The following is a 27,302-nucleotide window of genomic DNA, read 5'->3' as shown; positions in this document are numbered from 1 at the left end:
CTCTTACTTCATGAAGCGCATTCAAACAGCTGCTTCATCTTTCGTGACTGTGTTTACATCTTTTAAAACAAATGTATACGTAGCCTTCCAGAAGATGTTTTTCAAATGATACCAGACCCTACTGCAGTTGCCCATTGTTTTTTGTAGGATTCTGGGACGAGAAGCCAGTCATGCTGTGCCATTCTTTAATGCTTGTTTGCAGATGGATTTAACCCATTGAGGGAGTTATTGGGCAGGTGAGGCTTGCCCTATGGAATTTCTGTGCAGCTGAGAAATCCCTGCTCTCATGTACAGTGCCCCTTTGGCCAGCACTTGCCAACTTAATAATGAATTGCGTTGGTCGTTTTTCTGAGGTGTTGCTGCAGTGATACACAATGTTTGGGAACAGGGATGTGAAGCTGGGCCAATGCTTGACTAAATTAATTGAGTCCTCCCTGGAAAGCTGCGTGGCTGTGTGACACAGCTTGACACAGTTCTCCTCTGCAGTTTGAAGGGGAGATCACTGGCTCTGGTCTGTTGTTCATACCGGGTTTCTACTTCCTGTCCCTTCATGTCTGGCACAGGACTGGCTTGCCCTAAAGTTTTAAGTATTTATTGTATTTTTACTAAAGCTGATAATTCCCTCATCTTCCAATAAGCTTGAAAATAATTTTCATGTAGTCTATAGAAAACAAGATACTTTGTGTGAAAATCTGAATTAGGAGGTCATTCATATGCAGCCCTGATTCTGGAATGATGTCTTCTTGTTCAGATTTATCCTGGAGAAGTCCATCTTTAAGGCTTGTAATTGATACAAGGTCTTGTGTAGTTGGGAATTACTATTCCCCCCCACCCTTTTTTTTCCTCAGTTGAGTTTCTTTAGGCTTCTGCTAGGCGTTGCATAAATGTATATTTTTCCGTGCAGGCCTGCTCCTGGTGTAAAGCTTAAATAGAACTGGCAGATGGAAAAAAGGAAGCAGTTATCTCTCCTTCCCAGAGGGACTTGGATGAATGTCCATTTCTGGCTTGTTTGGAATATCTGTTATAGAACCTTCAGACTCTGACTCATCCTCTCCTGTTTTATGCTGGGACAGTGTAAGAAGTTGCCTCCCTGAGCTTTGTCCTGATCTTCTGCAACATATTTTCTTTTTTTATTAGTCTGTGGCAGAGGCATGAGAAGACAGCTGAGAGCAGTAACCTTTTAAATCAACAACGTGTGAATCATTCAGAACTCAAAAGAATTGAACCAGCACATCCTGTTGTCCAGTCAAGTGCCCTTACCAGTGCTCTGAAGAGAATATCTATGAGCTTAATGCCCTTTATCTAAATGTGTGTCTCAAAAACTGAGAGGAGCCAGTGTGGTGAATCTTACCTCCTCTGTTCAGCTTACCTCCTCTGTTCAGCAGTCAGGTGGGGCTCATAAATTACAGCATAGAATTTCAATCATTCCTGCCATCCAGCCTCTTGGCTGCTGTTAAACTGGATGGTGGGCACTGTTGCCTCGTGCTGGAAGATTTTGAGGGCAGCTGCAATAAACTTAGTAGTGTTTGACTGAAACAAGTCAAGGGCTGGTTACCACTGGGGCAGGCCTTCCTATAAAACGACAGAGCAACGTGAAAGTGCTGTTTATATGGGTAGTTCAGAATCATCTCACTTCTCTGGGGATCTTTGGGCAAGAATACTGAATATGTGAATTGGTCAGACCAAGAAATCCAGGTTCTCAGGGAGAGAATCTTGAACTCTTCAAGCAGCACTGTTTTTGTAAACTTGGCACCAGCTTTTACAAAATTCTAAGAAGGTCACATGCAAGTCATAAGATATGAGGGAGAGGTCAGTTAGAGCCAGGATTTAATATGCTTCTCTGTTTTGTATTTGTCATTCAATATTTATATTGCCGTCATCTACAAAGACACTGAATAGATTTGGATCCATTCCATATAACCTAGCAAAGATGTACGTGAAGGGACTCGTGTATTTTATGGCCTAAGGAACATGTTAGAATGACTGTTTTTTAAAATGCAGAGCTCTACAAATTTTCTTTAGTTCTGAGCTGCAAGTAAACAGCCTGACAGGAATTTTGCCTGTTAATACCCTTTGCTCAATAAACCACTTATCTTCCCCCATTAGTAGCTTTCCCTACTTCAGGCTCCACCATCCAGGAGTGTTTCCTAGCTACAGATATTTCCTGAGGATGAACTTTCTTGGATTGTTGGTGTTAAGACTGACTTTGCCTTTGCAGTTTGCATCACGTGTGCCCATTCACTTAAAGGGCAGTGTCAGCTGCAACAGGAAATCAAGGCAGCTTCTCAAATCATAGGTGAAGAATGGAAGGAATGTGACATCTCTAAATTTGTTTCAAGGATATGAATAAAGGCAAAATCTGTCGTACGCTAAGAATCAAATGTCTGACTGTGTGTGCTTTAGAGAGGTGAGCCAAGCATCTTGAGTCTGTGATTATTTAGTTCACCACTATTTCGCTGAGGAATTTTTCACATGCTAAACATAGTGATCAAAGCCTGAATGAAACAGCAAATGAAGCCATAGGCACTTTCCCCACTTTCCCTGGTCTTTTTTTTTTTTTTGCTAGTCTCTGGTGAACATAACAATGAGAACTGCAAGTCTGCAGTGTGCTCGTTTGTTTCAGAATTAGATCAGGTAACAAATTCAGCCAGTAGTTGTCAGAACTTTCATTAAGTTATTCTACTGCCACATTTAATTCTAATTTCTAATTCTAGGTCTGCTTAAATCCTTTTTCCCAGTGTGTTTGGAGTTCATGGCTGTGTAGCTAAACTTCTCGTGTTCTGATTACATCTTGGATGCAGGCCACTTCTCAAATTTTAAGCACAAAGTTGTTTCCCTTAGTTGGAATGTTGCCAAAATTAGCTGTTGTATCTGAGTTAGCTCCATTAGCTGTTTCTACATTCTTACACTGCCAGCTCACCTCCTTGAAATAACAGCTTTCCCCAGCCCAGATTCCTTAAGCAGAGAGGCCTTGAGGTGGATGTTGTAGGGTGTTCTGCACTTCACTCCTGCAGGTTCCCAGGGTCTGCTGTCTTCTGCATGTAACAGCACCTTACTGTGGCTTGAATTCCTAATGACAATAAACTTCAGTTCTGGAACACCCCGGGCTCTGAGGGAAGGGCTTAGGATTGGTAGGGGTACAGCTTCAGCCTGGTCAGGGATATGATTGAAGCCAGGGACTGCATGGCTGTGCAGGGAAGTAATATAGCTGGGAAGGGTGCCAGTAAGGGAAGCAAGAGTTAATGGAAGAAGGAGAATGAAGTGAACCTTGAGACCCAAGAAAGGGTTTATGAATGAGGGTGTTTATCGATATGAAAAGCCACCCATGTGAGTAACAATTGTTGGTGTTGTAGGCTGCTTTGAGTGATTTAAAAAAAAAAAAAGTAAATGCAGCTGTAATGTGACTTCTGCTGTTTGTGTGTGTCATCTTACAGAATATTTTGGGAGGTGACCAGGGGCCAAATGGCTGCTGCTTCAGTTTATCATAATCCTTGTAAGCCCCATTGAGCCAAACCAGCAACTGTCAAGTGAGGTTGATAACTATAGCTCATGTGTCTGTCTGTCTCTTCCGAGCACAGGATTGAGAAAATGCACACTGCTTTATTTTCTTCTCTGTGTAGTAGGGCTGGTTATGGGTGTAACAAAGCCCTGTTCATCTGACTGTCTCTGCACAGTGACATGAGAAAAAATTCATTTAGGTGCAGTTGGTGTCTGGTAGACTGCAGCCAGCACACTCAACAGTGGGCATAAGCGATATGTTTGGATTTAGATGTTGCCTCCTGTCCCATATACTTTCTGCTGCATGTCCTCTGCCAAATCTGTGCTTCCAATATAATATTAGTAGTTTTTAATAAATTGTGTCAGACAGTTATTGTGATGTTTACCAACTCTGGCTTCTACAGAGCCTGTCTTACTTGCCTGTTGTCTCCTAGTTTTGTGTCTAGTAGGAGACTGAAGTGCATTCAGATTTTATTTGGCTTGCTGTATCTGCTTTGAATAAACCTTCTCTCTTCTACCCCACTCCCTTACATATGCTGCAAAGCATAGCATAAAAAGTATTAGCCAAGTAGTAGAAAATGCTTAGTAGTAGAAACAAACAAGTGTGCTCCTTTGTACAGGCTGATTTTGCTTCCTGCTCACATGGTGATGTGAACTCTGGTGTTCAGTTCATGCAGCAGGATGAATTCAGTATTTCTAAACCTTTTAAAATAGTCAGAGGATGTGGAGTTGTCTGTGGCATGTTAATAGTCCTTACTTTTAATCACAAAAGCAGTTAAAAAAATCCATACACAAAGAATTCTGGTTTGAGAGGTTTCATTATTATTCATCATGCGACTCTTTCACTTCATCCACTGAAGTACTGGTGCCAACACAAAAACAAAACTGCTTTAGCGAATCCTAAGTACTGAAAAAGAAGCATGAGGTTTTGTAACACAGCCTGAAACTAAAGAAATGTTTTTACATTAACATTTGTTTTATGAAATCTCTTCCTCTCTGTTAATATTGTGACGGTATCAGTAGATACATGAAGCTATGAAATAAAGTTGCAAGTATGCTTTTGGAATTTAGTAAAATATGCAAATGTGAACAATTTTTGAACCCTTTTTAGAGGGTTTATTGTGTTTGAAGTCAGGATTCTCTTAATTATTTGCTTTCATTCCACTTGATCTGCGCAGTAATTTTTGTTTCTCTTCTCCTTCCCTGTCTCCTGAAAATACCCACTGCCAAAACATTACATGTGTTAGAAGACATTCAAAAATAGATACCTTGAAATGGGGAGGGCTGGAAAGCTGTGAGTGAGTGAAACAATACCTAGAGGGATCTTTTTTACTTTTGTTTCCTTGGTATTCCAAGAAAACATACTTTGTTCCCATGCCATGAGCATTCATAACAAGCAAGTTTTTTGGTGAGGGGAGAGTGAGTATGCTTTGAAGGTTCAAATAGGTTGCACTGTTTATGCATCTGTCTGACTTCGTTTTTTGTGTGTGTCTCTTCTGTGGTGAGAGTTGTGGAAGCATACTAGGGAAAGTGTCCTGAGGAGAGATTATTCAGTGTATGTGTTGGTGATAGAGGCTGTACAAAAGCTCTGTAGTAAAAGAGCCCTGTGCTCTCTAAGGAAAAAGGACTGCTGAGCTCGGGCTTCCCTCTTTCAGGACATATTAAGGTATGTGCATGTACTGAAAAAGAAACGAGAAAGGGGTGTGAAGTGAGAGTATGTGGAATAGAAGGTTAATCAGGCCCTTGTGTGCCTAAAAGCTTGGAGCAAGGATTTAAAAATTGGTACAAATCTTTCTCCATTTCTAACCCCATCAGGAAAACAAGAGACAGTGACTTGAGAACAAGCCCTGTTTCATAACTAAAGCCTAGCTGATACCTGCACTAATACTCTTCTTGTTGCTGTGATGGCAAAACTAAAACAAAATTAGCAGAGCTGTTCTCAACTTAGTAGTCCTTACTGAAGAAGCTGGGTTTGAAAATGCAGTTATGTTCTGCTTGGAAGGAGCTGAATTCTATTTTCAGAGGAGATCCACTGTTTCTGGCCTTGCAAGTTCCTGTTCTCAGCAGTTACATCCCATTACTTGTTTGAAGTCCAGAAGAGACTGAAATAATGACAGCACTGGTCTTGGCCATGCCCTTCCCTTGTGATGACATTCATGTGCAGTCTGTGCTGCCAGGGCTGGGGAGGAGGCCCTCATTGTCACTCCTCCACTTTGAATGATTAAAATATCTCTTGACAGTAGGCTGATTCATCTACAAGGAAAGTTCATCTCAAAACCTGTAAGCTGAATCTGAACTCACTTGGTTCTTGAAAGATTTCTGAGTTTTTGGCCAGGCTGGTTCCAGTATTTGTTTTGGAGGATGTTGTCAGACTCCTGAGGGCTGGGCGGGCAGATGTTGCTGCTTTTTATTAATTGCTCTGTCAAAGTAAAAGTACTCACTGAATCCCCATCCGACAAATTCTGGCTTTTCAGAGAGAGGAGATGCTGGGGGAGGGATTTAGCTGTTCTTTTGGAAAAACCATTCTGGAGCCCTGGGGTTCTTGCTCAAGATAAGTTAGCTTGGGAAATAAATCATGGGATTTGACTGCTGTGACCTCTTGCTCTTCAGGTCTTGGTGGGAGACAAAGCAAGTACTGTTCTGAAGAGATACATGGAGAAAAAGCACATATTTAAGTGGAAGCTGGAAGTATTTGTGTGGTTGTGTTTGATTTCTTCAGAAAGAAGTTACTGTTTCTGCAGAGCTACACAAGATTGGGTTGGGAACATACCAGATTTATCTTGATGTGTATTCTTACAGTTAAAACTTTGCTGGCTAATTATCCAGTGCAGAGTGAGTGTGCTTGTGTTGGAAATCTGCTTGCTTAAATTAATTAAGAAGCAGTGCACCTCAGGGGTGTTACTTGAGTGATGAGAGGTTGTGAAGCTACAAGGGGTTCAAGATCTCCGAGGGGAGAAGCCAAGAGCAGAACAAAGCTTCTCTTCTGATGATGGTGGCTCAGACTAATAAACCTTGTGCCAGTAGTAGTGACCTGATATTGTCCATGCATGGCTAAGTCAGCCTTCACAGCATTTCTTCTGTTAATTAGTCTTTCTGATTCTGTGCACTGGGCTAGGTACCTCCTGTTGTCCACACTGCTTTTCTGACTCTTGTTTGTTTTGCTGTGGTGTGATGCTAGTTAACTTCTGCCTTTGTTCAACACCCCTGGCAAACAATAAGGGGGATTTGCCAAAGGTTCCAGTTGATGTCTCTTCCCTGCTCTTCCCCCCAGAATAATGAAATTATGCTCAGCATAAGTCACTTGTATTTATATTGCATTTAGACTTGCAGTACACTGGAGCTTTCCTCATATTGTTGATAGAGGATTGGATATATATTCCACAGTTCATTAAGTATTGTTTCATTTGAAGGTCATGAGTGAATAAATTCATCTGTCGTGTTCTTCCAGCAGAAAGGACAATTTTATGGCTGAACAGAGTATTAAAGCTCAGAATGATGAAAGTGTTTTGCATGTATAATGCACTAGGTATTTGGGCAACATTAATGCATTTATTTGGCCTCCTAGGGTTAATCCTGCACGTGAAAATGTGCAACAGGTGATGTGCAGAATGAAGCCCTTGGGGCTGCCAGCAGAGGCATGGCTGCTGGGACAGTTCTGTAGTTCCCAGTTTGGTAGGAGCTGCTTTTGTCAAAGAATTAAGGTATTTTGGGCCTGAAGTGGTGGCTGTGAAATTCTTGCTTCCAAATGAAACTTCTCAGAGCAGAATGGGTGGCGAGGATGTGAGGAGGAGTGCTGAATGGGATGGGGCAGTTGGGACAAAGAGCCAAACCAGCTGCCATTTCCAGCTGTCAGGTTTTCCCCCCCTGCCTTCACAGTAGGCATGACTGAGTGGGCCTCACATTGGTTCTCATAACTTGGGTGCATTTTTTTCAAGGAATGGGAAACCGTTTCACTGGTGGAAGTTTAACCTGTGGATATGCCTTGGGCTTTGTTGTTCACCCAACATGTGTTGTTACGTGTGGCTAGTGGAGTAGTGACTTAAATAATGTTCTTGGTGAATACTGAGTGATGTCTCTGGATTTCATGAAATTGTGTCATTTTCCCTTCAAACACAAACTGATGAGCTAATTTGCAGTGTCTTTGTGTTGTAAGGGAGACTTGTCAGCTAGCTTTTATGGGAACGTGGTGATTCTGAGGGAGCGTATTTTTCCCATAGGCAGAAATATAAGCAAAAACATATGGTGGTGTTAAACATCCCTGAAAGAAGCCAGGGAAATGACCTTTCCTGACGAAATTCTGAAAAATTTAAAAGTTTATTCAAGGAACTGTTAATAACTTTTGCATATGTAATTTTCTAATATAAAAAAATTTAATAGTGATTTAAGCTATAGCACAATTGTGTCTCATTTTTGAGCTCAACCAAGGCAATAAGGAGATCTGTGTTTAAGGGGAGAAGAAAAAGCTTGCTGGCTTTTAGCCTGTTGGAATTAGATATATTTTTAAATCTACATCTGCTGTGCTTGCTGTATTTGTCCATGTGAGTTGAATTGCATCCACTCATTTAGATCTACTGAAGCATGAATGACTTGGAATGAAAGGTCTGTAAAATGGTAGACCTGTCAATGAATAAATAATGTTTATATATGCTTATAGTTCCTAGGAGTAAATCCTTAACCATGTAATTTGATAGAAAGAAACTGAAAGCATTGCTGTCAGGTGTCTTGAGAATTTTTTTTCCATTTAAATTGGTAGGATCCAAAGAAAGCCCCATAGGTCCCTAAAGAGGTTTTCATGCTGAGATAGTACTTTATTTTTAAAAAAATATCTTTTAAAAAAAAGTTCTTACTGTAAAAAAAAAAACCAAACAAACCAAAACCTGAAAAACTGTACAATTCCACTATGCAAAAATAGATATTCAGTGCTCGGAGGTGACAAGCATGGTGCCAGCTCCAAGGCTTAGTTACTGCCAGTTGACTAAATCTGACTTTAAATAAGAAACTTTGCAGGGGTTGAGAAAAGAAGTAATGGCTGTCGGCATTTTATCTTAAGTATACTAAATGCTTAAAAAAAAAAAGTCATGAACCATACTGTGTTTTTTCTCATCCTGTTCAGTGTGCTTTTGTAATCTCTATCCTAATGGTGTATTATAAGCATTCTTTGGCAGCAGGGGCCTCTCTCTACCCTTCAAGGCACTGTATGTTAACAAATAATGTGGTCTCTGCCCCCTTTGTAAAGGAATACTTGTTTTCCAGATAGAAAGTATCTGTTCTTTTTTCCTCATTAAAAAACCTTGTTCTGTGAGCATTTAAAAAATTTAGGAAGAGTCAAATTGGAACAGTGCTTAAAAGTGAACATTCATTGGTGGGAAAGACCATCACCGTCCAGAGCTGATGTTCTGGGTGTGAAATATAAACACGCCAGCTTGTCCAGGATACCAACACTAATCTATTTTCCTTTTTTTGTGTGTGTGTATGTGTTCGTGTATGTTGGTTGTTTTTTGTTCACTCAGCCCCTTCTATGGAGAAGACTTTTACTGTGAAATTCCTCGGACCTTTCGCCATCTGTCATTTTATATTTTTGACAGAGATGTTTTTCGAAGGGATTCCATCATAGGTATGTGTTCATAAATTACTATTTTCCTTACAGCTTATTTCTCTTGGATTTTAACTTTTACATCATTTGCAGTCTTAGGAGTTGGGGGTCTTGATAGGACTGATAGTGGTACGTGCTGCTCAGTATTGTCTCCTTTTGTCAGTTGTCAAAAATGCTTTCAGTATTGCATATTATGTATTAAAAACCTGGGGAGAGAAGCACTGTCTGTTGGGATAGTGAATGCAGATTGCAGTCAAACTAAAACAGTCTACAAAACCTTGTTTAAATGTTGACAACCTCATTTGTTACTGCAAATGCTACTTTTTATTTTTTTCTAAGTGCAGGGCCATTAGTCTTGCAGTTTTCCAGGGCCCCCACACTTGCACGTGTACAACATTGTTAAACTGTGGCCACTCAAACAGCAAGCAGAGGAACAGCTACTGGCTGTGGGTACCCCAAGTACAATGATGACAGAATTTTGTGGAGTGTATCAGAGCAAGCTGTCACCTACAGAATGGCTCTAAAAGATTTCCAGTGCCTGTTTGAGATGGACAAGATTCCTGCTTTTCCAGATATTATTTGCTGTGCATTTCATCTGCAGCAAATTGCGTAACACTCCGTTTATCTCTCTGGGGATAAAAACTTGGTAAAAGCTTAGTTGTTGTTGAGGGGAACAGTTTCTATTTTAAGTCACTTGAATGCTTTGGGCTTTTTTTTTTTTTTCAGTTATTCATCTCTTTTGAAATAGATGGCTATGGCTATCTTGACAAAGGTTGTAGAGAGGAAGTTGTCAGATGTTGAGCAACAGTTTGTATAATGGCATAAAATTTATTATCTTAAACCATGGAGTGGTAGTGCAGATATTTTACATGTATCTTTACATTACAGTAATTTGTCATGCAATCACAAGCTTTTTCTTTAATTACTGTTTTACATATGAGCTGGGAAAGTAGGTCATCATTCTCTTTGTCCGTAAGTGAGCTCATGTGTGTGTAGAATCCTGGGGAGGAGTCAATTTCTGATTGCTGTGTGAGCTTTTGGAAATCTTTTTGTTCTCTCTAATGTCTAGTTTCCCTTGTGCTTTGAAAGTAACAGCTCCCTTCTTTCAACTGATGAGGTTTCTGTTGTTGAAATTCTGATCTCTTGTGTGTCACCAGTTTTCAGCAGCTGCAGTGACCCATCAATAGGCCAGGGACTTTTCTTGCTCAGGGCTTTACTCCTTTTCTTGGAGAAAGAGTCTCTTGAACTACTTAATACATGTCAGGTTAAATTGCAGATAGAGAAGTGAAAACATTTTTGTTTTCTCCATGTTTCCTAAATTCATGTTTTAATAATTGAGCTCTGATGTTGGAGGAGAATTATTCAGGAGATGATAGAGTAATCTTAAAGGTACTGGGAGCAGTTTGTGAAGAGGACATGCAGAAAATAGAAAGACTTTTGTTTGCATGTTTGAATGATTGATCAAATTTTCATTTTTCACTCTCTTCAGGAAATGGCAGTGTTAACTTTTGCATGTATTGCAGAATCCACAGGTAGGCAAACTGATGTGTTACTACACTGGTCTCAGGATCACAGAAAGGCCTGGGCTGGAAGGGATCTCTAAGGCCATTTAGTTTCAACACTTTGGTTGAAGCATGGTGAAGTGGACACCTTCCACTAGGCCAGGTTGCTCGTAGCTTCATCCAGCTTGGCACTGAACAGTTCCAGGGATGGAGCATCCACAGCTTCTCTGGGCAACCTATTCCAGTGCCTCACCACCCTCACAGAAAATAATTCATTCCTAATGTCTACTTTAAAGCTACTCTTCATTTATGGCCATTCCCCCTTGTCCTGTCACTACGTGCCCTACAGAAAGTCCCTCTCCAGCCTTCTTGTTGGCCCACTTCAGGCACTGAGAGGCAGATGGAAAATCTCCTTGGATCCATGTCTTCTCCAGGCTGAACAGCCTGTCTTCATAGGAGAGGTGCTCCAGCCCTCTGATCAACTTAGTGCCCCTCCTCTGGACTCATTCCAGCAGGTTCACATCCTTCTTGTGTTGAGGGCCCCCAGAAGTGCACCAGCTGGGGTCTCACAAGAGCAGAGTTAGAGGGTCCGAATCACCTCCCGAGACCTGCTGGTCACACTGCTTTTGTTGCAGCCCTGGGATACACTTGCCTTAGAAGTTTGAGGTGTGCATTGCTGGATCATGTTGAACTTCTTGTCCACGAGCACTGCCAAGTCCTCCTCTTCAGGGCTGCTCTGAATCCATTCTCTACCCAGCCTGTGTTTGAACTTCTGATTGCCCTGACCCATATGCAGGACCTTGTACCTGGCCTCGTTAAACTTAATGAAGCTCTCATTGTCCCAGATCTTCAGCTTGTCCAAGTCCCCCTGGATGCCATTCCTTCTCTCCAGTGTGTCAGCCAAACCACATAGCTTGATGACAGTGTTGAGGTAGCACTAGAAGTCAAAACTGGTGTTTCCTGCCTACATTGAGATTTTACAATGCATATTATGTATTGTAGTATTTTTTCCTCTCCTTCTCCTTCTGTTCCCCTTCCTCCTTATTGAGACATGTTTGGAAAAGCATTTCAAAGATAGTGAACTTTGATAAATAGCAATGGAGAGAAGGAAAAAAGAAATCCAGAATTACTGTCAGTTTGATACTACTCTTGAAATTCTGCTTGTAGTAGGAAATTTTTCTGGAAAGAGAACAGTGCACTGGAGTAACTGCTTGTGGCTGTTTTCAGTATGGCAGTCAGCAGCTGCAAAGCTCAACAATGGAGGATTTTTTTGAGCAAGGGAATGCTTCAATTTGTAAAAGTCTAACATTTAAAAGCAATAGTTGTTCTATGCTTATCTTCAGCTCAGTTTTAAGACTTAAACCTTTTCTTGAAGAGGCTTGAGCAAGGAAGATTTGGAAGATGTCCCTACTGAAAAGGGTGATCAGAGTAGAGCTAAAATGAGCTCTTTTCCACTAAACCACCAAATTCTGGAGTCAGGGGCCCTTTGTTTGCATTCCAAAGATCACTTGTAATATTCTGTTATCTTGAGAGATTTCTATTGAAGACAATGTAGTTACTCATGCTCATCCAGCAATGAACTTTTTCAGAGGAGGGAGTTGGGGGGTTGTCTTCCATCCAGGAGAGACTAATTTATAGTCCATATGTAACTGAGCTTGTGTGTAAATTGTTTGACATCTCTTGCATTGGTTTTTTGGCTGGTTTTGAGAGAAAGAATGGAGTCGTATGGGTCAAAATGGTGAGAATTCAGCAAGCAGCTACTTTTTGTAGATGGTTGGTTAGCAGAATTCAGTCTGCTTCACTGTTAAATGTTTCCAGGAGTTTCTGTTGCTGTTACAATACTGAATTCCAGGGTTACTGGAGCTCAGGCATGCTTTTATTTATTCAAATACGAAGTATAGGTTTGTGATGGTAAATTCTTTAACTTCAGAAATGCAACTCAGCGTGTGACAGAGGAGAATGGTTAAGCTACCAAAAGCGGAAGAAAACAAGAAAAACAAGAACCCCCTGAAACCTCTTGACACAAACTTCTGAGAAGAGCTAAACAAACTCATACTGGAACTTGTGTAGCAGATATGTTTTGGAACATGCTGTAGTATTTTGGCATACAGGATGGGAGGATTGTGCAGATAAAGATATCTTTTGAGTCTGCATGTTTGCTTATTACATTTGCATTTTCTTAATCAAAATTACTAAGTCATCTGGGATTTTGTTAGCATAACAGACACAGCTTTTGAACCATTATGTCTTGGAAGAATATTGGATACTGGTTGAAATGCAAATATAATGAAAATGCAGAGTTCAGTGGATCTGAAAGATTATTTTTCTCTTTTTTTTAAGATAAAATATAGCAAATAGTTACTGTGAAAGTAAACTAGTTTTAAGTTGACGTTTAAGTGATATTGACTGTTACTGAATAGAGTTTAAGTACTTGATATAGTATGTTGAGATGCTTTGAGTAGGAAATATACTACTGAAAGCAATGGTAAATGCATTTTAAAATCCCATTTGTTTGTTTCTGAATGATCACATAGCAGTAGTAGGCCAGCTTGCTGGAATATGTGTCTGTTATGTGTAGAATTGCTATTTCCTTCTAGTTGTTAGAATGAGAAGAACACGGATGAGATGGGGCTAACTTGAAAAACTCAATTGGTGCCCTCCAGTAGTAAATGGGGAAAAAAGATGTCTCTGGCTAGATGCAGCAGAAGGAATTTTAGCATAGTAGTGCTATCAGGCAAATGTTCTTTAATGAATGTTTTGAGATGTTGAAGGACACATGCTGTGTCTGTAATAACAATAAACTGTGTTTCTCACACCTCAGTAACTGAGCTAGATTTACTGAGGAAAACCATATTTGTGATATGCCATGAGCTAGTATTCTTCTAGGTGTGTAATGAATAGCTCAGGCTTGCCAGGCTGTGACCTTAAACATACAGATAATATAAAAAACAGGAAATATGCCACACCAAATCGCTTAACACTTGGGTGAGAGATTGGTTGATATCATCTGTCCTTCAGGTGACAAGTACACAATCATTTATCCTCTGCTTAAGTCAGTTTGGTTTTTCTCACCTCAGCACTTCATTTGTTTTGGTGAGAGATACATGAAACTGACTTGCCAACATCTGTGCTAAGCAGGAACTGAATAGAACAAAATGCTGCTGTGCTGATGGGGATGGACTAGTGCTGAATAAAGCACAGATGTGAAATGTTAAAGCTTTTCAGTGAAGGAGCAGAAAGCCAGTGGGAGGAGACTAGTGCGTGGTTCTGTTAATTACATTTACAATAACTTTGCTGCTCTGTCACCTTCATACAGGTTGTTAGGTGTGTTGTATGACAAATTGAGACTCTTGTGGCCATTGTATCCTGGCAGGTTTTAACTCTTTTCCTGCTTAATGCTGGATGAGGTGAAGCAAAGTAATGCACTAAAACAAATTTGCCTTCAGAAGTAGTTCAACTTAGCTGATCTGGGCTAAAGTAGATGAAACCAACTCATAGCTCTTGGAGAGATTCACAAAATGAAAACATCTTGGAATTGAAAATTGTTTGAGGTTTGCATGTTTGAATTAGCTGTGCCTTTGTTAATGGTTACTTCCAAAGCTGAGGAGGTATGTTTGTAGGGTTGCCATAATTTATTACCAAACATCCAAGCAAACCATCTACTGTTATTAGGTAACTGTTACCAAATGTAGCTGAAGCATCACCTTTTTTATTTCAGTATTTCACTGGTTTAAAAGAAAAAAATTTGAAAAAATCATCCCTGATGAACTGTGCTTCTTGCTAGCTAAGTGCAGGAAAGATCCTCCAATAGTGCATGAAGGAGAGATGAAAATTTCCATAGAAGATAGAGTTCCTTGGTTTCTTCTAGCCTGACCATGGCTTGGGCTTGCTGTTGGTTGCTGTTTCCGTAATGTACTGGTGGATGATGTGGGAGTAACATATCTTCTCAGTATGATATAAATATAACTACTAATGAAATAAAGGAAATAGATGACTCTTCCACAATGGCAAGTCTCAAAAAGATATAAGCTAGAATTATCCTTGAAAGGTTCTCTGCAGCTACACAGAAAGGCTAAAATAAATACTCTCTGCATAGAATAAGTTGTTAGGATGCACTCAGAATGGTCTTTTAACCTGATGTGTGGTCCCAAGAGCAGGAGAAAAAAAAAAAGTTGAGCTTTCAAAAGCTGGTATTTTTTTCTTCTTGATCCTAGAAATACAGATATAAACAAAACTACTGAGCATAATGTGCTAGAACCTCGACTGTCTTTTCATGCAGCCCTCCTCCTGACATGAGGACAAGTTTTAATGTTGTTTGTATGTAAAATGAGGGAATGAATGAGGGGGTTGTTCAGTGCAGGCAGCATACTCAGGGTTTTGGTGCCTCCTGGAAGGCAGACAGCAGTGACTGCAGGTCTGGAGTTCAGGACTGCTCTCCCTCTGCAACCAGCCACAGGCTGTAGCCACTGTCTCAAATTTAGAGCCTTTTAAGGGCCCAGAGAGCAGCTGGCAGAGAGTTGATACCAGAGGTGTGTTAGATGAGGGTTCTTTTTGTTTGTTTGGGGGTTTTGCTGTTTTTAGCAGGGAGGGAGAACAGAAATTCAGATGGAAGCCAGGTGAGATTTCTTGGATTGTGACCAGCAAAAGAACCCAGATAGAAGATAGTTCATGCAACACCGCAGCTTCCCACTTTAAAGGATAGAAGCTGTGTTTTGTTCACAGCCCACTTTTCTCTGCCTTATTATACAAGATAAATCCCACAAAGGGGAAAAATAGATTTAATAAGTTATATTCTTAGTATATTTGGATTAGTTTAAAAAACCCAAACAAATGAAATACCTCAGTACTCTCTGTGGATGCACTAATGCTATGCTGGAAGTGTTCTGCTATTATTGCCACTACATTCTTACCCATTGTAGCAGATGGTCTAATAGTGCTTGTGCTTCATGGTGCACTGCACAGGAGCCAGGAGGGAACAATTCTGCTGCTTCTAAGGCTCTGAAGCCTTATGTTGTCCCTAATTCTCATCTTTGTAATTTTGAAATAGGGAGTTTGCTTGTTTCGATCTTTTTCTGTGTTATGGGAGAGGTGAGTGAATTTGTGCTGTTCTTGAAAAAGGCAGGAAAGGTTTCTGTACTTTAATTTAAAGACAAATAACCTTTCATACAGATAATTACAAACATCTAGGTAGGTTGGAATAGCAGTAATGCTTTTTGTTTCAAGATAATTAGTCTCTCACAGGCTGAAGTGTTGATTAAAATTGGTTCTGATTTGTCCCTAGTCTTTCCAGATATTGAAAGCCGCTTTCTTTGTGCACCTTCATATCAGTTATGTTAAATCAATACAGTGATACAGTGTGTCTGTGTATTAAACATACTAATATGAAGCAACTTCTGAAGTAGCTTTGAGGCTCGCTTGTTGCCTAATACTGCGTTATATAGGAAGGAGACAAAGTCTCTGTTCAGAGCTGAGAGAAGACTCAGTTAATTAGGCTTTTGGGGCCTTTTAATGTGTGACTCAGACCTAACCCTTTGCTGTAAATTAACTGTACTGCAGTCATTGTTAATGAAGGATATTATATCATATCAGCTCACCTGGCAGCAGTGTGTAAAATTCTGTTGCTTTCACTGTGTAGGTGTTCCAGGATAAAGATAACCTAAAGAGAAGGTGCAAGAGCTCTTGAAATGCTCTGATTTTAGGCTTCTGTTAAATAACTGTTGGATCCAGATGTGTTGGATAATGCTTCAGGAAGGGCCTTGTGCCCTTTTAAAATTACAAGCTCCTTTCCTATTGCTGCTGTGCTACTTTTTCAGTAAATAAATCTACTAGTCTAGCATCTATCATAAATATTCATATATCTCCTCTGCAAACTAGAAAATTATTCTTAAAAGGTGGGATGCAATCCTTTAACCAATGCCTAATGCTTTGTCACCAACAGGTAATGCAGACAGAAGATGGTTGTGTACAGATGGAGAATGCTTGAGCCAAATTCTGTCAGTCTTTATATGGAGATGCTGACCCTGACTTAACAAGCCTAGGCATGTTCAGGGTCAGGTTAATGGGCTGCATTGACTTGTTTTGGAAAAATGTTTGTAGCCAGTGAGGGATGGGCACTGAGGGTGTGGTGCTTCCACAAGCACCTTCCCAGGCGGTATAGCCAGAAATTCCTACCCTTCTCTGTTCAAAATCTCTGCCTCTGTGCCCAAATTACAGATTTCCTGCTATCTTCTGTCTTCTAGCTGTGTTGATGTGACTCTTGGGCGAGGAAGCTCTAAAACAGGTCAGTTGAAATGACCTTTGTGTTAAAAATGCCAACACCACTCACATGTGACCCATGAAACTTATTTCTTATTCTCTTCTCCTTGCACAGAATATTTATTTTCATTGTTTGGGTTTTTTTTAGATTAGCTTGATTTCTTCAACAGTTTCAGGATGCCCTGCTTGAGAGGGCAGGGGTGCATGGGTGGAGAATGTAGGAGGCTCTTAAATCAGTTTGTACCAGGGATTATAAAGTGGAATTTGCAACTTTAAAACCATCCAGGGCCTAGGTGGTAACTTCATTAATCTGTAAGCTGTCTCCTCAATAATAGGTACATTGTTTTTTCCCTAAAGAGAGGTTCACAGAAGGAGGAGCTCAGTTGTGGCATGTTGCACCTTTGTTTTGAACACAGAGTTTAGGATTTAAATGTTGCAGTGAAGATCTGTTCATTCTGAAGTGGGGAGGGGGATGGTCATAGGGAAAACGTTGCCATATGAATGGAAAACACACAGGAGTGTGTGAGGTTTTCCTACCCTCCCCCAGGCTGGGGTCCTGTGATCATCAGGCTTCAGAAAGAAATTACTCAGATGAGAAGAATGTTTTTACTTCATCTTTGCTGGTTATTGCTGAAAATCTAACTTCTAAAAATGTAACTTATACTAAGTTTTGAAATTACACCTTACATTGTTCAACAAGCTTGGCTATTTCCTGCCTCTTCCCATGTAGTGTCTAAAAGCTTAATCAGATGCAGACTCTGCAGCCTGGGGCCACTCTGAGGAAACCAGCAGGAGTGGCTGGGTGCCTCAGGTGCAGGATTTAGAGTTTCTTGATGCTGTCTGGAAGCCACCCAAGTCTTGAGAAAGAGTACAAGACAATGGGCTCAGCTTTGAGAGCGTGCTGAAGATCCACAAAGAGGAAAACATCGTTTAAATGAGTGGTGGTAAATCTTTGTGACCTCTTGTGTCGGGTTTATCTTCAGGGAGAATTACAGCTTCTTATCGTGTAGTGTCAGGTCAAATGACAGGTGCCAACAGCTTGTGATTATTGGCCTAGATTTAGCCTAGTTCTGGTGCTGTGGAAGTTGTTTGAGCCAGGTCAGATGTAGGTCAGCCAGTGGAAGAGCAGTGACTGTGTAGACCAGGGCAGAAGCACGACCATGCTCAGCACCTGCACTGTCTTTTATGTAGGTCTGGTGATGAGGAGGAGGAATGTGAGCTGGATGAGCACATGGACATGGCTGCTGCAGGTGAAGAGTTTTTAACAAACTGAGAGGGAAGCTCCTCTGTGTGTATACAGAGAACTATTTATCAGGGCAGATCAAACATTCTGCCTTATCAATAATATATCTTTGTATATGTTTAGACTGGCTGAACCGTAGGCGCTGTTTTTACTGCCACCCTCTTCTTTTTCCCTAGTAGATTTTTCTTCTTTGTGGATCATTTGGCATGCAATGAAATCCCTGGATAATAGCCAGCCCAGTCAATAAGTTTCAGTCATTAATAAAACTTGCTTGTGTGCAGAGCAAACATGCTGTTCAAACAGTTTCCTAACCAAAACAGTTGTATCACCACGTTAACTCCCTCAGAGCCGGAGGCACGTGCCATTGCCTTCGAACACTTTGTGCTGCAGTCATGTACTGACTCTGTGGCCAGACCCACCTGGGTTACCCTGCCATCCTTGATGCAGAGAGTGTCCCCTGCTGAAAGAAGGGACAGTGATCACACCGTTTATGGCATGTGCAGATATTGGGAAAGCATCCTTGGGTTTCCTGCAGGGCACTCCTTACATGGAGGTGACTGTGAATGAGATGATGGCGGCTGATGGTGTTTGCAAAGTGTGTGCAACGAGTGGAGGATTTCTGCAAGAGATTTAAGGGTAGAGTGAGGATAGCAAGCAGTGAAAGTAAACAATTTCAAGTGAGGTCCAAAGCAATTAGTGGAAGGTCATGCATTTCAATGTATTCCTCTCAAAGTGTTTTAGAGAAACTAGGTTCCCCACAAACCACTGTGGTTGGAGAATAAAAGTAGAAGCTTTGAAAAAAAACACATCATCCCATGGATTCTCAGCAGAATAACTTGGTGTCTTCTGTTCAGCACAGTTCAGATGTCTTATTTGCCCTTCCTGCCATAGTATTTCATAGGTTTGTGTAATTTAATTATTGCTTTTCTAAGAAGTTTCAAGTGGCTTGCTCTGCATATCCAATAAAGAGTCTCCCTTGTTAATCTCCAGTTAAATATTTGACAGGAGATGGATCTGATAATATCTACAGGCCAAGCAGTGAGAGGATGGTGCTGAGGACAGAATGAACAAGACTTAGAAATAATGGGTCAGAAGTTCTGAAAGGGAAGTAGAGCAGAAACCCTGCCAGATACTATGGAGGGCAGTTGTGGAAGAATGGCAGGGTAGTTTAGGAACTGGGACTGGAAATCTGGGAGCTGTCATCAGAAATAGCCTGAGGTGACAGAAAAATGCAGCTGCAACATGGTATGAGGTATAGCCCAGCAAACAGGAGGGCTGGGTGAAGCTGTCCAGCTAAAGGAAAAGGTCGTAAATTGAGGGAATGCTGGTGTGTAATAACTTGCTGCTATGGTTTCTGTGAGCTTTTAGATTTCAGAAGGGGGAAGTGCTTTGTCTTTGCCATTTTTGTAGTCTTTGATCATATGTTCTTGCTGCTTTTTTTTTTTGCTTTGTAAATGTGTTCTGTTAACATTTGCTGGGGTAATGTATTACTGACATCTGGCCAAACTGCACAAATTTAGGTTGCCTTGGTACTCTTTTCCCAGAAAAATATATTCATTGGTGAATTTTATCTAATAACATTTGGTTAAAGAAAGTCTGTGCTTTTATGACAAAGCAGTGGTTGCAAAATGTATGTGAGCAACTCACTTTAGCAGCAGAAGTCTACCCAACCACATTGCCAAACCCCAGCTTCCTCGAGCCTTGTCAATGTCTCTGACTGCCCTGGGTTCTTTCACTTCAAACATGCTGCTTTGCTCAGTGCCTGGGGAGCCACCCAACCCAGAGCAGCTTTCTGAGGATCACATGCTCCTCAGGCATGCCACACTCAGCTTTGTGTATACAAAGAAAGAAGCTTGGAAAAACTTTCACTGCTCCTCAGAGAGTGCTTTAGTACTGCCTGAGAGAGGTTGGGCAGGACAGAAACTGCTGCATTGACCCTTTGCATTCATGCAGGCTCTTAGTTCACAGCGTGGAGCTGGGTGCTGTTACTGTGCCTACCAAAACAGACCCTTTGGTAGTGGCAACAGTGGTATAAAAACCTGAGAGTTAAAACTCCTCAGTGTTTTGGTGTGGGTTTTCCCCCTGGCTTTCCTCTACAGTCAGGGATAGCCCTTGAGTGGCTCTGGCTAATGTAATGCTAAGTCTGAAAGGTCTGAGTGAGAGAGAGAGAGGTTGACAGGGCCCCAAAACACAGATGTGGGAATCTGCTGTGACTTGACATCTTTAGTTGTTTCCCTTCTCCTACAAAACCATACAGTGAAATGCCTCATCCTGAAATATTGTTGGCAATAACGTATGCATGGCACAGTTAATTTGGGATTGTTACAGACATCAGCCACAAAAAAATCTCTGCAATACTTTCCAAGCTTTTCTTTCCTCAAGTTTAATTGCATGTCAGAGAAGTAATAATGACAATTGTTGTTGCAAGCTTGTCCATAGTGTCCAGTGCTTCACTCTGCTAGGTGAGTAGGACTTTAGGAATTTTCAAGTCATGCACAGAATGCAGTGGAAAAGATGCTCATGAGAATTGTATGATCTATCAGTATTGTGCTCATCATTATGTTTTGTGTAAAGAAGTATTCCCCAAAAAAAGCTTTTCCTTGCTCTAAAGCCTTTCTTGAATAGTACAAGCCCTAAATAACTGTTTTGCAATTTGGTTTTGATGGAAATGTAACTTGATAGAGCTACAGCATGTCTTAAACTCTGCTTCTGGTTTCTTTTATTTCAGGAAAGGTAGCTATACAGAAAGAAGATCTGCAGAAATATCATAACAGAGACACCTGGTTTCAACTCCAACATGTTGATGCCGATTCAGAAGTTCAGGTGAGATGGTTAAAAAAATATCTTGGCAAAGAGTATTTGTAACAAGGCCATGGCAGTTTCATGGGTTTCATAGCTCTGGGACAGATGATATGTTGCTTCCCTACAAAAAGGAAGCATTGCCCATTGGTATGGTTTGGGTTTTGGTGATTTTAAAAAGTATACAGGGGTGGGTTACAAGCGTGCATAAATCACTGGGGGTCAGGATTCTGCCTACAGAAATAATTAAAGCAATGTGAACTATCAGGTCACTGATAGAAAGAGGGTGTGTTTATCTCAAGTATCGAATAACTTCAGGCCCCATAAATAGCAGTTGATTCCTCAGGGAGTGGAGCCATCTTGAAAATAGTATCTGCAGGTACTGCTTAAAATAATTATGTTGGCAGGTTGCCACAGGAATGGCAACAAGTACATCTTAAATGTGAAAAACATTCCTTGCCAGATCTCTAGGCCCTCTTCCATACAATGGGAATGCTGATAATTGTATTACTTCAGCCCTAAATTACATTTAGTGTTTGGTACTTTGCAAATTTTTGTACACAATGTGACTCCCCTTTCTGTACTTTTCTTCTTTTGAAGCAGATTCTGTTTTCTGTTATGACATTAGGTCTTGTGAAAACAGCCATTATAACAAATCAAGAAATCAAAATTATATAGCAGGATACTGTGCCAGTTACTTTTTTTTTCCTGCTGTAAGTATATATTACACATCAATTTTGAACCACAATGTTTGTTTAGGAGGAGACATGAATATGTGGCCTGTGCAAAAGTCTCAGATAAATGCAAGGGCAAATGCCTCTTAGATACTTCTGTATGGTAGGGTTGGGCACAGTGTCTTGGCTTTTCAGTCTGTGTGCAAGTCTGCACATACCAGGTTGGAAAATGACAGTTAAAATGCACACACATTCCAACATAAAGTGTGGTCGTGTATGGTGAAGCATATTTGGAAAAACATGGAAGATTAGGTATTCTTTTTGTTTGGAGAGACAAATAATACACTGTTGTGTATATGATACAAATAAAGCTTTAGAACAGCCTCTTCAGCCTGTGACATTCTCTTGTAAAATATTGATTCTCTAATGCCACATTTCAGTGTCACTGGTGATGGAAAGGCTTTTAACAGGCTTTTAACTATGAGATCTATTCTGTTTACCCTGGTGTGTCCCTGTCTTTGTACCCCAAAGCCTCTTATGACAGTGCCTTTAGAAAAATAGATTAAGTGTTTATTTCCTGTAGGATATGAAAACTTTCCCTTTGTAATTTATCAGTTGAAGAAAGCCAATATTTAGATAAGCTTCTGCATTGTTTGTTTTGTTAGGATATTTATACAGAGTGAATTTGTGGAAGCTTTTTAGACCAGGGTGGTTTCTAGGGCAGAAGTGGTAATGTAAGGTGCAGACAGCTCTAGCTTTGAGTGATGAGGAGCACAGGATTTGCTGAAAGCATGTTCTCTGTTCATAATTGTGCAGTTTATCACTTCTGCTGTTTTCATCCTTACTAGAGCCGAAGTTCTAAAAGCTGTTTCTGGGCTCCATGATAAGCAAGTAGTGTAAATATGATTTACATGATACTCTAATTTTATAAATTTATATAAAGACCAAGTTCCTTGGTCTTTATGTTGAGGCTGCAAGAGGGCTTGGTTTTCCATAATAGTTGGAGCAGATTTGTAAATATTTTTTATGAATTCTTATGCAAGTGTAGATAGCCAAATGATTTTTTTTTATCTTTTACACTTGTAGTATCTTAGTTGTCCTAAGCACTTAATGATTTGTAAAGGAAAATAGAATACTTGTGTTAATGATGAGTATTTACACAATGTTACTCAATTTTCAAGAAAATAGTTGAAGAATTTTTAATAGTTAACATTTGCAGTCAATCATGCAACTACTAGTACAAAGGCAGTTTTAATGTAGCCACTATCAGTTTTATCATTCTAGCAGTTTTTTCAATGCAATCTAATGGATTAAGCATTGAGCTGTAGGCCAGGAAACTCTTGCATCTTCTGCTTTTGTCAGCCAGTGGCTGTTGTACTATTTTCCATGTAGTAGATAATTTCATGGCTATTTAGTTATGCATCACAGCACTTTATTGAGGTAAGGTATTGTCACTCCCACACTTTGAATACAGTGAGAGTAAATGTCAGAAAGAATGTGATTTGCTTGGGGTTGTGCAGTCAGACTGAGAAATTTTAAAAAAGAAAAAAGAGACCAGCTTTCTAATTATTTCTAATACATTAGGCCGTGATATGAAAGAAATTGGGGAAGAATAATAAATCTATGAGGGACTTACTTCACAGTGTGAAGTCTGAAAATACCCAGTTTTAAGCAGAGCAGCCAGCACAGTCAGAATCTGAAAACCACCTTAAAAACAATGGATTGTTCAAATATCAATAATATTGGATGCTGTTTTTCTTGTGGCCCACTTTTGGGACATGGTACCTCATTTTTGAGAACAGAAAGACTGATTTGAAATTATAGATAATAACATTTACGATGCAAAAACTGTTATTTTGAACTATCTGAAGTTTAATGAGAGGCATTTAAAATTTTGTTCATCATGGTTTGTACCTCATTTGTACGAGTTCTGTATACTTTTTAAAATCAGTATGTAAGTGTTAATATTGTATAACTTCATCACAGACTGTTTCTAAGGTGTTTAGCTTGACACTTTGAATCTAGTTTTATGGTTTTACAATATTGCCAATTCTTACTGTCTTATAAAGGTGCTTTGTATGTTCAGGAGTGAGATTATGGCTTGATAAATTTTATTGCAGATAAGGATGTTACTGACAGCAGGACTACATTAATTGTCAGACTACAGGAATATGAGTATTACTGTCAGATGCTTTAATGCCACCTCCATTTATTGCTTGACAGCAGGTAAAGGAGTCTGGCATGATTGCTCATGTTGAAGAAAAAATGAGGGCATTGTGTGTCTGGGCTGCGTGCTGCTGAGAGGGCTGTGATCTCAGCACCTTGTGTTCAGCCTCACACGGGGCAGCAGAGGTGGGACTGTGCAGCTGCTCAGCCTGCAGATGCAGAGCAGGCATTGCAACCCACCCAATGCCTTTTGTGGGTTTGGTTCACCATTTGGTCTAGCAACCTACCTAGTGAGATAATCAGCATTACCAGATGCCCCTGAATTTCCCCTTGCCTGAGTCAGTGGAAAACAGTAGCTACCAGAGCACAGTGCTGTGTCAGTCAGCAGTGGGCTGTAGCTGCCCCTTGAAGTTGACAGGCTTGTACTCTGTTGGTACATCAGTGCCCCCACATTTCACTGGCTGGTTTTGCTCTCACTAGTTTGAGAATAACACATTGCTGTGTTATTTTGTGTTATAACACACTAGTCTGCTCTAGTCCTGTCAGTGGATACCCTGGGTGCTGTTGAGATATAGCTGGGTGATGAAACAGCAGTTGTACTCTAGGTGATTAAATTTGAGCTGCTCTGTGAAGAACAAACAATGAAACTTCAGCTTGTATTTGTGTTTGGCATACAAATATGAAATGACATGATGTCTGAATATTTCCTTTTTAAATATAGAATAAAATGTTAAATGCGATTGGGAAGGTTTTTTTTTTTATGTAGAGTACAGAATGGAAGTTGACAGCACCATTAATGTTTAATTTATGGCTTAACTTTCCAGACTGAGAAACTTGTTCTGGAGGTAGAAAGCTATAACCAGGTGGGCTTGTGTGCATTTAGCTGGAGGAATTTTAAGTTCCCATCTTCTGATGGAGCCTGCTTCCTCCTCAGTACTGTGCCCAGAGTTAAATGCCCAGTCTATGACAGTACATGAGCCCAAGTACTTTAGTGAGAAGTAGAACAGGAATTGAGCCATTACTGAAAATAGTTTAACTTTTGCATTGAAATAGATTATGAATGATCAGGCAGCTTCAGCTGGAGGGGAGGGCCTAGCAGCAGCAGAGACAACATTGTAAGCTGCTTGAGGCCAGTTAGGAGCATGATGTTGCACACCTTACATGGGACGTGTTTCTTTTCTACTAGTCATTTGTATTTCAGGACCTGCTGTATTCTCCTTGTCATACTTTTTGAGGTGTGGAAGCAAAAATAGCCATGCTATTGTGTGTACCTCTTTTTTGATCCATGAATGTTTTCCTTTTGTTCACAGAAGGAAGTTTACCCAAGAGTAATTGATTGAGATATTTGCCTAGGGCTGTAGATGACAGATGCTCTCAGTGGTCCATGTGTTCTCAGTGGAATTTAAGCCCAAGTGCACATGCAGTCTTTAAAAGGCCTTTCTGAGTTTTGAGTAGTTTTCCCCTTAATATTTTTTCACATTAAGTTCATACTTCAAGTCTGTTTTGTGAAGTTTGGGCTTTGCCACCTAAACATTGTTTGTGTATGTGTAATCAGTGAAGTGGTTAGAGATCCAGAGATATCCTGATTAATATCTATATACACCAGCATACTCCAACCCATGTTGTCAGTATATGCCAAAGTGGGGGGACTCACAAAGGGACTTAGATTATTCTGACATGTTTTCCTGTGCAGGCTCTTGTTTTAAAAGTTCCCCTTTTCAAGTGTGCTTTGAGTTACTTCCTCCGTCTCATTGACAAATGTGAAATAGTCATGTCCGCTTACAGCTGAGTTCTCAGTTCTAAATGATAGAATGCTTTTCCAAAGCCATTTATGATCAAGGTCTTATGTAAAGTCATTGTTGGGGCAAAAAAAGTCTGACAAAAACTTGATAATTGCTCATTTCCCCTTCCTTCTCATAAGGACTTTGATGTGTCTGAGATATCTATTTGGCTATCAACTTAATAAAAATAAAAGGCATGTAAAGGGCAGATAACCAACACTGAGGAAGCAAATTGTCTCACATTTTAACCTTCTGTACTCAAGCTTTGTGCCAAAGATTAACTGCTGTTAAGTACTTTCTTCAGACAGCAAAAGCTTTTCCTCTTCCTTTCACCACATTAACATTTTGTCTATGCAGGCCTTTGACTATTGTTGATGAAATAGGCCTGTTCTTGGGTATGGACTGTGTCATGTGGTGTGCTATATTTCATTAGAGGAAAACATTATTTATGGGTATGTTTAGAAAGTACACCTAAAATCCAGTAGTCTTGCTTGACTACTGGCTCTGAAATGCTGCTTGTATATTAGCTAGAAGAGTCTAGCTAAGGCATGGCGTGGTCCTCAAAAAAAAGTTTCCTCTTTGTCAGCACCTTCCTGTTGAATACAGAATCTGTATCCCAAGTGTCAGGCTTCATGAGTTAAATCTTGGCCTTCCTGGGGTGAAAGTTTTGCCATGAGTTCATCAGAGCCAGGGTTTTGCCACAATTTTTAAAATTAGCTCATCTTCTTAATCACACAAGACTGAATAAAGTTTATTCCAGATCTGTGGAGGAAGCTGGAGGTGTTACTTAGTTACTTTTATTCACCTTATTGAAATTTCCAATGTCTGCTTGCTTTCCAGTGTCCCATGTCTGCTTGCTTCCTGTTCTATATAAATCAATGCTCTTTGTATATGTGGAGCAAGGTGTGTTGAACTGTGATGGCTCTGATGCTAATTGGTAATTAAGACTATACAAGTTATAATTGCCTTTAGGAGCAACTGTACAGGGCAGTTTCACTCCAGTAATTGATAGAATTACATTATCTGATGAACAGTTAAGAGCATTGCATGCCCACTGTCCAACACTGATGTTTTCTATCTTTGTGTAGGTATTTAAACACTTCTACCATAAAAAAGAGTCACTGATGCATTTTGTACAACCTTCTGTAAGCATGGGTAAACGCAAATTGTAAAAAGAAGCAGCTGCTTCCAGGTTTGGTATCAGCTTTCAACCACAAACGGAAATAAATGGGTGCTACCCTCTATGTTTTCAACAGTGGCACTTAAGCTTCTATCTTCTAGTTGTTTTGAAGAGAGATGACATGTCTGTTTTGATAGGGTGGGGAGAATCTCAAGGCTAAATGCCTACTGACAAAATTATTTGAGACAACTGAACCATACATCAGCAATGGTAAATAATGTTTGTGGTAAAGGAAAAGAGCAGCTATTGACCAGATCCTGCTTTGTGGCAAGACTTCCTCCCTGAGTGAATGTAAGAGCACAGTATTCAGACTTAACAGCACAAAGGACTAGGACAGCTACTCAAGTTTTGGTCTATTGCTTTTCAGTAGCTCATCTACTGTGGTGAGGAGCACCTACTGCTGAACAATGAGTGTGCATGGTGTTGAAGTAACATACGTGGGGCTGCATCTGCAGAACATAATTTGTCTGGGGGAATAAAACCCTTTCATTTCCAACATCTACGTATTATGTCCCATCAAACTATTTGAGAAGAAAATATGATTAATTTTAAGGATTTTGACCATATGGCAGTATTCTTCCTTTAGAGAAACAGGAAGGTTAACATTATGC

At 40.2% G+C, this 27,302-nt stretch overlaps 1 protein-coding gene across 3 annotated transcripts in view; it reads left to right on the top strand.

Annotated features, from left to right (window-relative positions):
- Nucleotides 1-27,302, top strand: part of RASA3 (RAS p21 protein activator 3) — a 133,731-nt gene that overhangs the window by 44,288 nt on the left and 62,141 nt on the right. For all 3 annotated transcript variants that reach the window (XM_064407899.1, XM_064407898.1, XM_064407900.1), the window contains 2 exons: nucleotides 9,009-9,112; nucleotides 20,820-20,914. In XM_064407899.1, the coding sequence (XP_064263969.1) occupies nucleotides 9,009-9,112; nucleotides 20,820-20,914 (199 nt within the window). The remainder of the gene's footprint in view (nucleotides 1-9,008; nucleotides 9,113-20,819; nucleotides 20,915-27,302) is intronic.

The sequence above is a fragment of the Passer domesticus genome, chromosome 2 (genome assembly GCF_036417665.1).
Source record: "Passer domesticus isolate bPasDom1 chromosome 2, bPasDom1.hap1, whole genome shotgun sequence".
NCBI lineage: Eukaryota > Metazoa > Chordata > Aves > Passeriformes > Passeridae > Passer > Passer domesticus.
This window is presented reverse-complemented; position numbering and strand designations above follow the sequence as displayed.